Raw genomic sequence first — 11,636 nt, forward strand, 5'->3', positions numbered from 1 at the left:
AACTGGAAAGCTTCATATTCTTTTTTTTATATTTCTTATATACCAAGAGAAGCTAACATGGCAGCTGATTTTATTGCAAAGTTTGGGCTAAATGATGAATATCAATTGTCTAATAGCCTTGATTCAGATCCTACTTTGCATTCCATCTTACAGAATGATTTTTCAAGTATTTCTTATAGAAGAGGGGTGCGATTTCACTCTGATCGGTATGATCCTTCTTCTATTATGCTGAATCTTTTTGCAGACAGACGTGTTCTATTTGGGAGTTAGCTGAAAGTCATAATTTCAGGTTGGCTGCTTCTGTGACAACCTCAAATTGTTTTGGATCCTTGGTGGTTTTGGTTCTGGGTGTTCCTTTCCTCAATTGTATAGTTGGTTCTACTTCTTGTTTCCATTGATATGGTCTGTTTTTCTCTGATCTGTAATGGTTTGCACTTTAGTCAGTTGCTGCACTGTTCTATTTTATCTATAAAGTCAGCATTACTCTAGCATTTTAACAAAAAAAACCTGAATAGAACATAGGGTGTGATTAAAAAGGCTTCATGGTTTTAGACCGCATCAAAACTCTATAGTTGAGTGTGTTGGGGGAGAATAGAATACTGATGGTCGAATCTAGTCCTCAAACATAGTATAATGAATTAATTAAATATGCCAATTGGCTCCATAAATTATTTAAAATTCCATTCTATTTGATTTGGGCCGGATGTTCTTTCATCTTATTTTTTTTTAATAAATAACAAGTTAACTCATATTGAAATATTTTATATATAAATTATATTAGAATTGGAACTATGTTATGAGATTTTATGCTGATTTTTCTTCTTAATTTTAGAATACTTTATTTTCTAATTTTTATGGATATATTTATTCTAGATTGGTTTAACTTGATCTTGCTGAGAGAGAGAGAGAGAGCTTTAGTTACCACTCTATCAAGAAAGAGAGAGAGGACATCTCGCCACTGGAGAGGAGAACACCTGTACTCCACTGTCTCTAGCTGGGAAAGAGAAGTCCAAGGCTTTTACTACTCAAAATAAACTAAAAATGAGTACATGGCAGCTTCCAAATGTCCTCAGACAGCGACATTTTAGCTGGAAGTGAGTGTAATATGCATCTCAGAGTGAGTTTTGTTCGGATGCATCTTGAGGTGAGTTAAATCTCCTCCCAAAGACCAGCAGGGATAACCTTAAATCTTGAGGTGAGTTTTACTTTGTAGATGGGCATTGTTGGGCTTCCATTAGAATCTGAGCCCGGAACGGGCTTCATGTGATTCCAAATCAAGTAAAAGGAAGGCTCCCGAAGCACGACTTTTCAACCCACCACCTTTTGGTCCAGATTATTTTAAAACCCAGAGAAATGGACGGTTTTGGTTTAACCTGCAAAGGAATGAAGCATATTAATGTGAGAGAATCACAAGTACAAAAATAAATAAAAAAAAAAAAAAGACGTATAAACTAAAATATATAAATTATTTTACCGTAGAAACTTTCATATATGAATTGACAATTACCAAAACAACGTTATTATGATGCCTCGCTGACGCACCAACTTACCAAAACAATATTCGCCAGAAGCCAAACCTTCTGAAAATTTCCAAAGTCAAGCGCTCCCACCAACGGCTTAAAAGAGATCTCAAAAATTATTACGCCAATGAAACTATGAAAATAACCACCACCACTCTTCTTTGCTTTCTCTCGTCTTCAGGTCAACCCTCTTCGCCTTCTCCCTTGCCCAAATGCCACTAACAAAAGGACAAGAAAACGCCCAAAGAAGACTCCTGGTAGAGAACTAAGTGGGAATGGAGTTACCGCTCTTCTCGAGAGCTTGAGAGCCCTTTCCCTCTCTCTAAAAGACGCATAAAAGCTGGTCTTTGGAGTCCTCTGATCACTGCTAGAAAGCTTCTGGTAATCATCTTTCATTAACCACCTTGATATCTTCTCTAACATCGTTTATAACAGTTCCTAATCGAGACTTCTGACTTGCATCCTTTCCATGCAACTTAGGCCATTTTAGATGGTTGCAATTTTCTCCAGGACGTGAACCATGTCCTGCTCCATTGAATTTGTTGCTGCTTCAATCCTCTGTTGAGTCCCATGCATTGATTTAAAGCTGATACCAAGATGTACCCCGGGAACCATTGGGGTGGCACGTTCGAAATCCATGTCGACCCTGTCGCCGATGACAAGCACAGATGCAACATGGAATCGGACCGAGCAGCAGCGCTGTCTCGGCAGCAGCTGGACGAGACGCAGCAGAGCTGGCTGCTCGGGCGACAGGACAGAAACAAGAAGAAGGACAAGTATGTCGACTTGGGCTGCGTCATCTGCAAGCTCAAGGTGCTGGGATGGATCATGTGGACTTGTTTGATTGCATTTGTTGTCATTGGCATCCCATCATCATTGCGAAGTCGTTACCGAAGCACAAGGAGGAGGAGCCGCCACCAGACCGGTACACGATGGCCCTCCATAAGGCCCTCCTGTTCTTCAATGCACAGAAATGTAAGATCCTGACACTTCCATCTCCTTCTTCTTGTTGTGCAACTTGTATGGATCTCTGGTTCATGATTTGCCTATTGATCATCCAAGAATTGGTCAAAGGATTGATGGGTCTGCATCAAATTATTAATCAGGATTGCACTGCAGCAGATTTGTGGGATTGTTGCAGTCGTATGTTTTATTTATATTGATTAATTTGGAAGGGAAATGGTTGTTTAATTTTGGAAGAACCTTTTGGAGAGATGTGGTCATGGTCTATATAATTCTGTCTTTAATATTGGCTCAGAGTGGATCTTCTGCAATTAAGTTCTGCTTGGATATATTTTTATCAACAGATAGTCTTAGACTAATTCAGATTTGCATGATTGAAATGTGGAGTTGATGAATTGGCCTTTCTACAAAGCAAGAGGATTTGATATCATTATCATTTTTCTTGGGCTTCAGCTTGTATTAGTCACACTTCTAATTGGAGGAAACAAATAGATTAGAACTTGGCACTTCTATCTAACCCAATCAAAATACTTCTCAAAAGAGTGCTGTTCTGGTTATTTCTTTGTAAGATGAATTGAGTTATATGGCAAAGGTTGCTCTTCTCCACTGCAGTTTTTCCAGTTTCTGTGATAACTGATGGTTCCTTCTTATATTGGGCATTTATTTTTTCTTGGATGAAGACTTTCTTATAATAAGCTGGTGAGAAAAAGAAAATTGTCTAATTGCTGCACTAGTTAATCACCTCTGTTTCTTCAGATCAAACAACTAAGACTCTGAAAGTATTCAAAATATACATAAAAAGGATGTCTTATTTACTGCTCTCTGTCGATATTTAAAAACACTGATGAGACTAGAGGCTCTGTTTTGAGTCGCAGGAAACTAAAAGATTTGTTTCTCAGAGCACTGGGTTCAAGCACCAAAGCAATTTTCTGAACTCAATATCCGCTCTAGAGATTAAAGTTATGAATTAATTATCTAATTTTTCAGTTGTTGACTCTTTTGATCAGCTGGTCGCTTGCCAAAGAACAATGGCATCCCATGGCGTGGAAATTCTGGCCTCAAAGATGGTTTCGATCAACCAGATATCAAAGGTGGGCTTGTTGGAGGATACTATGATGCCGGGGACAATATAAAATTTCACTTCCCCATGGCCTACTCCATGACACTCCTGAGTTGGTCAGTGATAGAATACAGTCATAAATACAAAGCAATTGGAGAGTACAACCACATCAGAGAACTTATAAAATGGGGGACTGATTACTTGCTTAAAACCTTCAATTCTTCTGCCTCAACCATTGACAAAATCTATAGCCAGGTAAGAAGGAAACTATCATTGTGGTTATGCTCTGGTGATGCATGCTTTCAGGTCTCTAATATAAGGAAAACCTCTGCTCTATTAGAATGGTTGAATTTTTCGTGCCGATTAAGATGACAGACAATTTATTCAAAACTTACTGAGTCAGAACTTTATTCTGAATTCATATGTTTCAATGGAAGTTTAACTTATTGATATTCAATTTTGCTGAGTTCTTTATTTTTTGTTTTTGTTTTTGTTTTAGGATGTGCTCTATAATAGTTTTTTTAATGTAACATATGGTTTATAAGCTAATATGATCATTAAAGTCATTGCAATGTTCTATTGTCATTGCTTGGTACTTGTTTTAGATACATATATATCTCAAAACTATAATTTTTGATATCCCTTCCATTTAACTTCAAAATTTACCTCACAAAGTTTTGCTGAAGAAGTTTCTTCTTTGAGATTCTTCAAAATGTTTTCTTTAAATTATAAATGCAGAACCAATGGTTTTCTAGGATTACAATTGTCATAAAAAAAACATACTTCATTGTTATTCACATTTATGTTCATCCCATCAGTTTTTTTTAAAATTGCTAACTCAATCTTCCTAACAATTGGATGAGACTTCTGTCGTCTCTTAAATTTGGAAGAGCATTTTCCTTAGATGCAATGCCTTTGTTTACAACTAATTTAGGAGCTTGCTGTCTTCTCATTTTACCATCTAAGTGATGGTTTATTATTTTTAAATGTGGAAATAATCCATTCAATGGAATTCTGAAACTTCAGCACTTATCCAATAACCTTTTATTAATGAACAGAATCAAATATACAGGTCCAATGCAATGTGGCTAATAAAAGCCCACATATTGGCAATTGCCACTGCCTATAAGCACTACAGCTACTTTACATCATCTCCAATCAGTAAAATTCTTGCACTGCACAATCTATCAGTAAGCCTCAGCCTGAAAATATTTTATCTACTAACAGAGAATTTTGATCGATCTCTTGGAATCAATCAAGTAATCATTTAGATACTGTCCCTACCTTGTGGGATCAATTGTACAAATCCCTTTTTGCAAACTGTTTCCGTTAAGAGCGGCCTCTAGTGTTACATGAGACTTTTTGATATCTTCTCTTAGATTTAAATCCATGCTAGCTTCCTCTCTTTCAGGCTCTTAACTTCATATATTTGTCTGTTAGGTTGGTGAAGCAACAAATTCTTCAACCACACCAGATGACCACTACTGCTGGATGAGGCCTGAAGACATGGACTACCCCCGGAGAACACAAGTTGCCGGTTCTGCACCTGACTTGGGAGGTGAGATTGCTGCTGCACTTGCTGCTGCCTCCATTGTGTTCCGCGACGACGCCACCTACTCCGAGAAGCTCATCGGAGGAGCAGCAACAGTTTACAAGTTTGCAAGGTCAATGGGCCACCGGACGACCTACTCCCGGGGGAACCCATACATTGAGCCCTTCTACAACTCAACAGGCTACTGGGATGAGTACATGTGGAGTGCTGCATGGATGTACTACGCCACTGGCAATGGTAGCTACATGAGCTTTGCAACCGATCCAAGGTTACCGAGGAATGCCAAAGCCTTCATGCGGATCACAGACCTTGGGGTTCTCAGCTGGGACAACAAACTCCCAGCTGCCATGTTACTTTTAACAAGGTTCAGGATGTTCTTGAACCCGGGCTACCCTTATGAGGAGTCTCTCAGAGGATACCATAATGCCACAGGGCTCAACATGTGCTCAGGTTTTAAGGAATTCAATGTGTTCAACTGGACCCGAGGTAATGTGCTACTAGCATTTTTTCATGAATTCATGGTTCTTAGGTGTCTTTCAACTGAACTATTTAGAAGCTATGATAATTTTTTTGAGGAATAAAGCTGAAATGGTACATCCAGGTTCAAATCCTGGACCTCTCCCAAAAACAAGCTGTTAGAAGAGGGATTTATGAAATGAATGTGCCCCATGCATGAAACATGTGTAGCACATGGACGATGCACATTGAAAAAAGATAAGGATTGGCCTAATATTACTGAGCAAGAGTCAGGATGATGCTTGCCTTTTTCTTATTGTTCTTTTTGTTTGCACAAGCCTATACATAGAGCAACGACTCATGATGGAGGTTTCCAGGTAGTTAAGTTCATAAAATCTACTAGTGTTGACACAAGCATTCCCCATGATTCATGATCTCGGTTAATCATCAATTGGCAGTTAGTTCTTCTCAGAAAAAAAAAAAAAAAAAAAAAGGAAAAACAACATCAAGAATAATACATTATTTCATAATTCACATTTACACCGTTAACGTGGAAGTGAGTCATTGTTAGTTTACCATGGGGAAGTCATTTTGATAGTTTATTTTTATCAGTTATGAATGTAGTTATAACAAGGTTAACTATGCTATTTTTTGAGCAAAATATTCTAATTCACCTAGTTATACACAGGTAAGAGGATCAAGTGAAGTAGGAGAAATAAAACTAAGTAGGAGAAATAAGTCACAGATAATCTGAGAAAGAATGACACAAATAAATTTATCAGACAAAAATAGAATTTAGCAATATATTTGAATTTGTGACGGGAAATGATATAAAACACTGATACATGATCCTTTCTTTATACTTTCTTCAAAGTATTTTTTTTGAATCTATTTACTTGAAATTTTTAAACTCAAATTTTCTGATTATTTTTTATTCTTTTTGAAGATTTTGATTTCTTTCGCACACAAATTTTTCCCCATAATAGATGGGACAACGTAGAAAGTTTAATTTAGAGATTAGCGAGTCATTCCTCTCCTTAGGACTCTATTGTGCATTGTCATCTCTCTAACGCTCTAAAATAAAAAAATATTTCTAAATACAAAAAAAAAAAACACATTACAAATGATAAAAATGAAAGTGGCAGCGAGGGGAGGAGAGGTGGCCGATGCAGTGGAGAGGCGATCGGTGCAGGAAGGAGCGATGGCGAAGGAGGAGATGATGAAAGAAGGGCCGACAGGCTGGCACTAGGAGAAGGCCAGCATGGGAGGCGGCAGACACGGGGAGAGGCGGCAGCGAGGGGAAGGGGAGGCGGCCGACGCGGAAGAGATGGGGGCGAGAGAATGATATGAGGAGAGGAGTTGGAGGAGAAGTAAAGATAGGGATTTTTTGTGATGTTTGATTTGAACTTTCCCATTAATACCTATCTAATAAAATATGCAAAAAGTAGATTAAATTACATAAAAAGGAAAAAGGAGTAGGAAGATATAGAGAGACACTTGGCAGTGGCGTGGTTTAGCATTTTTCTTCTTCTACTACGAGTTCTATTGTTGTTTTTCAGCATTTTAATCTGAATTTTAATTTCTTCCAATATCTTAATTTTTGCCATTGTATATTGGTTTATCTTTTCTCTACCAAACTCCAAATATGAGGTAGATCAGCGTCCACCACAATTTTTGTACATCCTAATTTTTGCTTTTAGTTTACAGTTTATCTCTTCTCGGCCAAAATCCAAAATCCAATCTGAAATATATCCGCTCCAAAGAGTCACTACAATTTTTGCACACATAGTAAAAGGAGACATTCAAATCATGTGATCTCACAATTATCACACAAATATTTTTCTCCAATAGCTTTTATTTTGAAATATTTTTTGCTCAATAATTTTCAAATGACACAATGGACGCATGCAGGTGGACTGGTCCAATTGAACCATGGGCGGCCTCAGCTACTACAGTATACGGCTTCTACGTCGTTCCTCGCTTCCCTCTATGCCGACTACATGGATGCTGCCAATGTCCCTGGCTGGTATTGCGGACCCTACTACTTCCCCACCAACTCTCTCCGGAGCTTTGCTGCCTCCCAGGTTCCGCTTGTTTAAGCTCTTCTTTTTTTTTTTCCACTACTTAATCTGCTTTCTTTCCCCCCTTCCATAAAAAATGGATGCCAGCGCTTGTGCAAGAAACAGAACACGAAAACAAGTGTCAGAACATGAAAGCTATGTGAGAAATGATGAACAATTTTGGAGTCAATTTTGCATTAAAAAATTATCTATCTTTCATTTTGTAAGAGAAGAATTATTATTTTATTTAATTTTTGCAAAACCACGTGATTCCGCAATGATTTTGACTTCTAGTCATTTGATACATATATTTTAAATATGAGTTTTGTTATGCTACTTCTTTAATAATTTTTTATTATGAAAAACATTTAAGACATTATACTATTATTTTTTTATATTTTATTATTTTTTAAAAAATAATATTTTATTATTTTTTATCCTCTTCCATCTTCTTCTTCGGCTTCTCCTCATCGTTGCCTACCTTTTTCTGGCCGTCTCCTTGCCACTGCACACTGCCCTTCATCATCCTCCTTCGCTTGCCTCTACACTGCTGCATGCCACCACCCATCCTCCTCCGCCTACCTCTCAGCTACCCAGACTGCCGCTGCAGCCTCCGTCGCCACTCGTCTCTCCACCACCGCTTGCTTCTCCATCACTGCCACTTAGTTCCCCACCCCTTTCACCTTTCGACGCTCGGGCTGTCACCTCCTTCATCCTTCGCCTCCGACGCTCGCCTTCCTGCGGCCATAATGCTGTCGCTCAAGCCCGCCATCCCCTTCCTCCTCCTCCGCCCACTTCTCTGCTGCTCGCCTTTCTGCCTCCACATGCCACTCTTTTCTGTCTCCTCCTCTGACCCCCTCTTCCTCCAACCTTAGCAAAAACCCAAGCTCCCCCTCCTCAATCTTTGGTGATGATCCCATCGCCCCAATCCTCTTCTTATACCCACGATGCACACCCCCCGTCCTCCTCCTCCCTCTCCTCTTCCTCTACCCTTGGCGACGACCCCGACGTCCTGCTCCTTGTCCTCCACCCTTGATGCATACCCCACCTCCTCCTCCCTCTCCTTTTCCTCTGCTCTTGGTGACAACACCAAGGCCCCGCCCCTTCTCCTTTGCCCTCAGTGCACAACCCCTCAACTCCTCTTCGGATCTTCTCCAACTCTACCACCCACCTCCATCAGAAAATCATGATTTGAAAGAGGAGGGGTGGCAAGAACACTTTTGGAAAAAAAAAGACTTGATATTCAATTTAACTATGATCTTTGAGGTCTTTACTCTACCAGCCACACATCTAATACTTCAATTGATTGCCGATGAAAAAATTAAATCATCTATTTTTAATTTAACGGTCAAAAATTGATCAGTTATAAAAAGATCAAACAACTCTTTGGAGTACTGCAGTAAAACCCTTAAAATGTATACTCCTCTGAAAGCTCAATATACAATACATAAGCGTGTGTGCGTCTCTCTCTCTCTATATATATATATACACACGCACGCACGCACGCACTACCATCTCTCGAAACAACGTTATAAGGGGAACCTAGATGATTGTTTTGTGCAAAATCTATTCTGAATAGAATTAAAGACGGGAAAGATGATATCGGGAAACTTCCGTTTCCCATTTTTTTTTCTTTTCAATTAAGCAAGCTTTGAAAATAACGCGATTCCCATTCCCATCCCTTTAACCCCCCACCCCCTTCTCTCTCTCTAATGAGCCATCCTTGCATCACGTACAGGTGAACTACATCTTAGGAGACAACCCCAAGAAGATGAGTTATGTGGTGGGTTATGGCAAGAACTACCCGAAGCACGTCCACCACCGTGGCGCCTCCATCCCCGATGACGGCGTCAAGTACTCATGCACCATCGGGTGGAAGTGGTTCCACGCCAAATCGCCCAATCCCAATGTGATCACCGGCGCCATGGTCGGCGGCCCTGACCGTTTCGATGGCTTCAAGGACGCGAGGCAGAGCTATGGCTACACCGAGCCCACACTAGCCGGCAATGCAGGCCTCGTCGCAGCCCTCGTGTCAGTAACAAGCAGCGGGGGTGCCGGCGTCGACAAGAACACCATGTTCTCCGCTGTGCCACCACTCTTCCCGGCAGCACCACCCCCTCCACCACCCTGGAGGCCATAAGAGCTCATTGGTTTGAGTTGGTTCGAGGAGCTCCTTGGCTTTTATACGTTCGTGTAGGTTTTTTTTTTTTTTTTTTCCTTTGTCATTGTGTTGTTTTGTATATAGGATATTGATGGAAAGTTTGTGTCATAGCTGAGAGTTGGATGTTTCAACTTGGAACCATGTCAGAAATAACTTGATTTGAAATGCTTGCAGCTGTAAACTACTAAACCGGGTTCCTTATGGGATCCATGCACATGAACACCGAGAACTGAAAAAAGTTTAGCACAATGAGTTGAAGTTAACTGGGGAGATTTAGAAAGATATATAATCCTTCTTATTATTCAATAACAATCACACACAATTAAAAGAGAGAAAAAACAGAGGAGAGAAAAATATGCAAACCAAGGCTTACGGCAGTTATCATGCCACACCATTTTTTTTTTTTGATAGAAGCCCCTTTGTAATTTACTTCAGAACGGGAATAATCCTCTCCCAATACCACTAAACATAATCCTCAAGAAGACAGCACGTTCGCCATCTCGGTACCGGAATCCATATGATGCCGATACACGGTTCGATACAATATGAAATGGTATACCGACTGTGACACCATATGGGTACAAGACCGGTACAATATGATACGAGATGTATCACACGATTCAGCCGGGTATAGCATTCCATGATCTCAATTAACGGGCTTTATATGATTTAGTACATAGGAGTGATTAATGTCACTTTATATGATTTACTACATGTAATCCAATCCATCCATTTCTGATGAAACAGTCGGGAATTGTGAAAGATATAATATTTCATATTAATAAGAAGACAGGATCAAATTATCCGTACGATCGGAAATTCATAGGGAAAAATAATAATACACATGAGAAATTGAAGGATGAAAGAAGAGGGGAGGGTGAAAAGGAACACCGAGTAATATTATCAGAAGAAGTCTTGGACGCCCTTGCCGGCGAAGAAGCTGTCGGATATCTCGGCGAGGATGGCGTTGACGGTGAGAAGAGCGATGCTGGAGCCGGCGATGACGGCTAGGACGACGCCGGTGGTGCCTAGGACCCTCCCAAACGCTGGCCACTCGATCTCCCTCACCTCCTCCGCCACCCCTCCCCACAGATCCGGCGCCGACGACGACTTCTTCCTCCTCGCCTCCATCATCTCCTTGAGCTGCTCTGTTTGCTCCGCACTCTCTGTCTTCTTTCCAGAAGTCTCCTCACCCGCCGCTGCATCCTCCTCCTCTAGGGTTTCGGATGAGCCGTCGTTTTTTTGGGCTGAGGAGCGAGAGGGTCGGCGGACGGATGTGAAAGCGAGGACCGGAGGGAGCCGCGACGGTGGTGGCCGGATCTGGATGAGGCGGTGAACAAGACGCGCCGGCCGGGAAAAGGTGGCGCGCGGTGGCGGTGGGGTTTGGGGAAGAAGACGAGAGAAGCATAGGACGATCATGCTGCCCCAGGCTCTCTCACATCCACACACTCTATGCCGGTGGGTGGTCTGGATCCAGCACAGTCGCATAGAAGATAGGGGCCCGTTTTAGTTTACCATTTTGATAGTTTATTTTATCAGCCATTACTGTAGTTATAACAAAAGTTTACTATTTTTGGAGCAAAATATCTCATTTGTTATACACAGATAAGAGGACCGGAGAAATAAAACTAAGCAGGAGAAATAAGTCATAGATAATGTGAGAAAGAATGCACGAACAACTTTATCAGAAAAAAATAGAATCAAGTTTAACAACGTTGTGATATAAAATGATCTTAAATATATGCATCCGGGTATTTCTCTTTCTTTATACTTTCTTTTGAGTATTTTTTTAAAATCTATTTACTTAAAATTTTTAAACTCTTCATAAATATTTGTCTTCTCAAATTTTTTGATTTTTCTTTAT

General features: G+C 40.3%; 2 protein-coding genes across 2 annotated transcripts; one reads left to right on the top strand and one right to left on the bottom strand.

Annotated features, from left to right (window-relative positions):
- The first annotated feature begins 838 nt into the window (after positions 1-838).
- LOC105038594 (endoglucanase 12) lies at positions 839-10,021 on the top strand. The gene is given in 7 exon segments (XM_073260090.1): positions 839-1,901; positions 2,011-2,385; positions 2,388-2,495; positions 3,491-3,798; positions 4,984-5,581; positions 7,463-7,635; positions 9,350-10,021. Coding segments are annotated over 6 exon segments (1,857 nt in total). The 5' UTR covers positions 839-1,901; positions 2,011-2,117; the 3' UTR covers positions 9,752-10,021.
- A 505-nt stretch (positions 10,022-10,526) lies between these two features.
- LOC105038595 (uncharacterized) lies at positions 10,527-11,279 on the bottom strand. Its single transcript, XM_010914444.4, has one exon. The coding sequence runs from the start codon at positions 11,258-11,260 to the stop codon at positions 10,676-10,678; it is 585 nt and encodes a 194-aa protein (XP_010912746.1). The 5' UTR covers positions 11,261-11,279; the 3' UTR covers positions 10,527-10,675.
- Between the last annotated feature and the right edge of the window lie 357 nt (positions 11,280-11,636).

Source organism: Elaeis guineensis, chromosome 1, assembly GCF_000442705.2.
Source record: "Elaeis guineensis isolate ETL-2024a chromosome 1, EG11, whole genome shotgun sequence".
Taxonomy (NCBI): Eukaryota; Viridiplantae; Streptophyta; class Magnoliopsida; order Arecales; family Arecaceae; genus Elaeis; species Elaeis guineensis.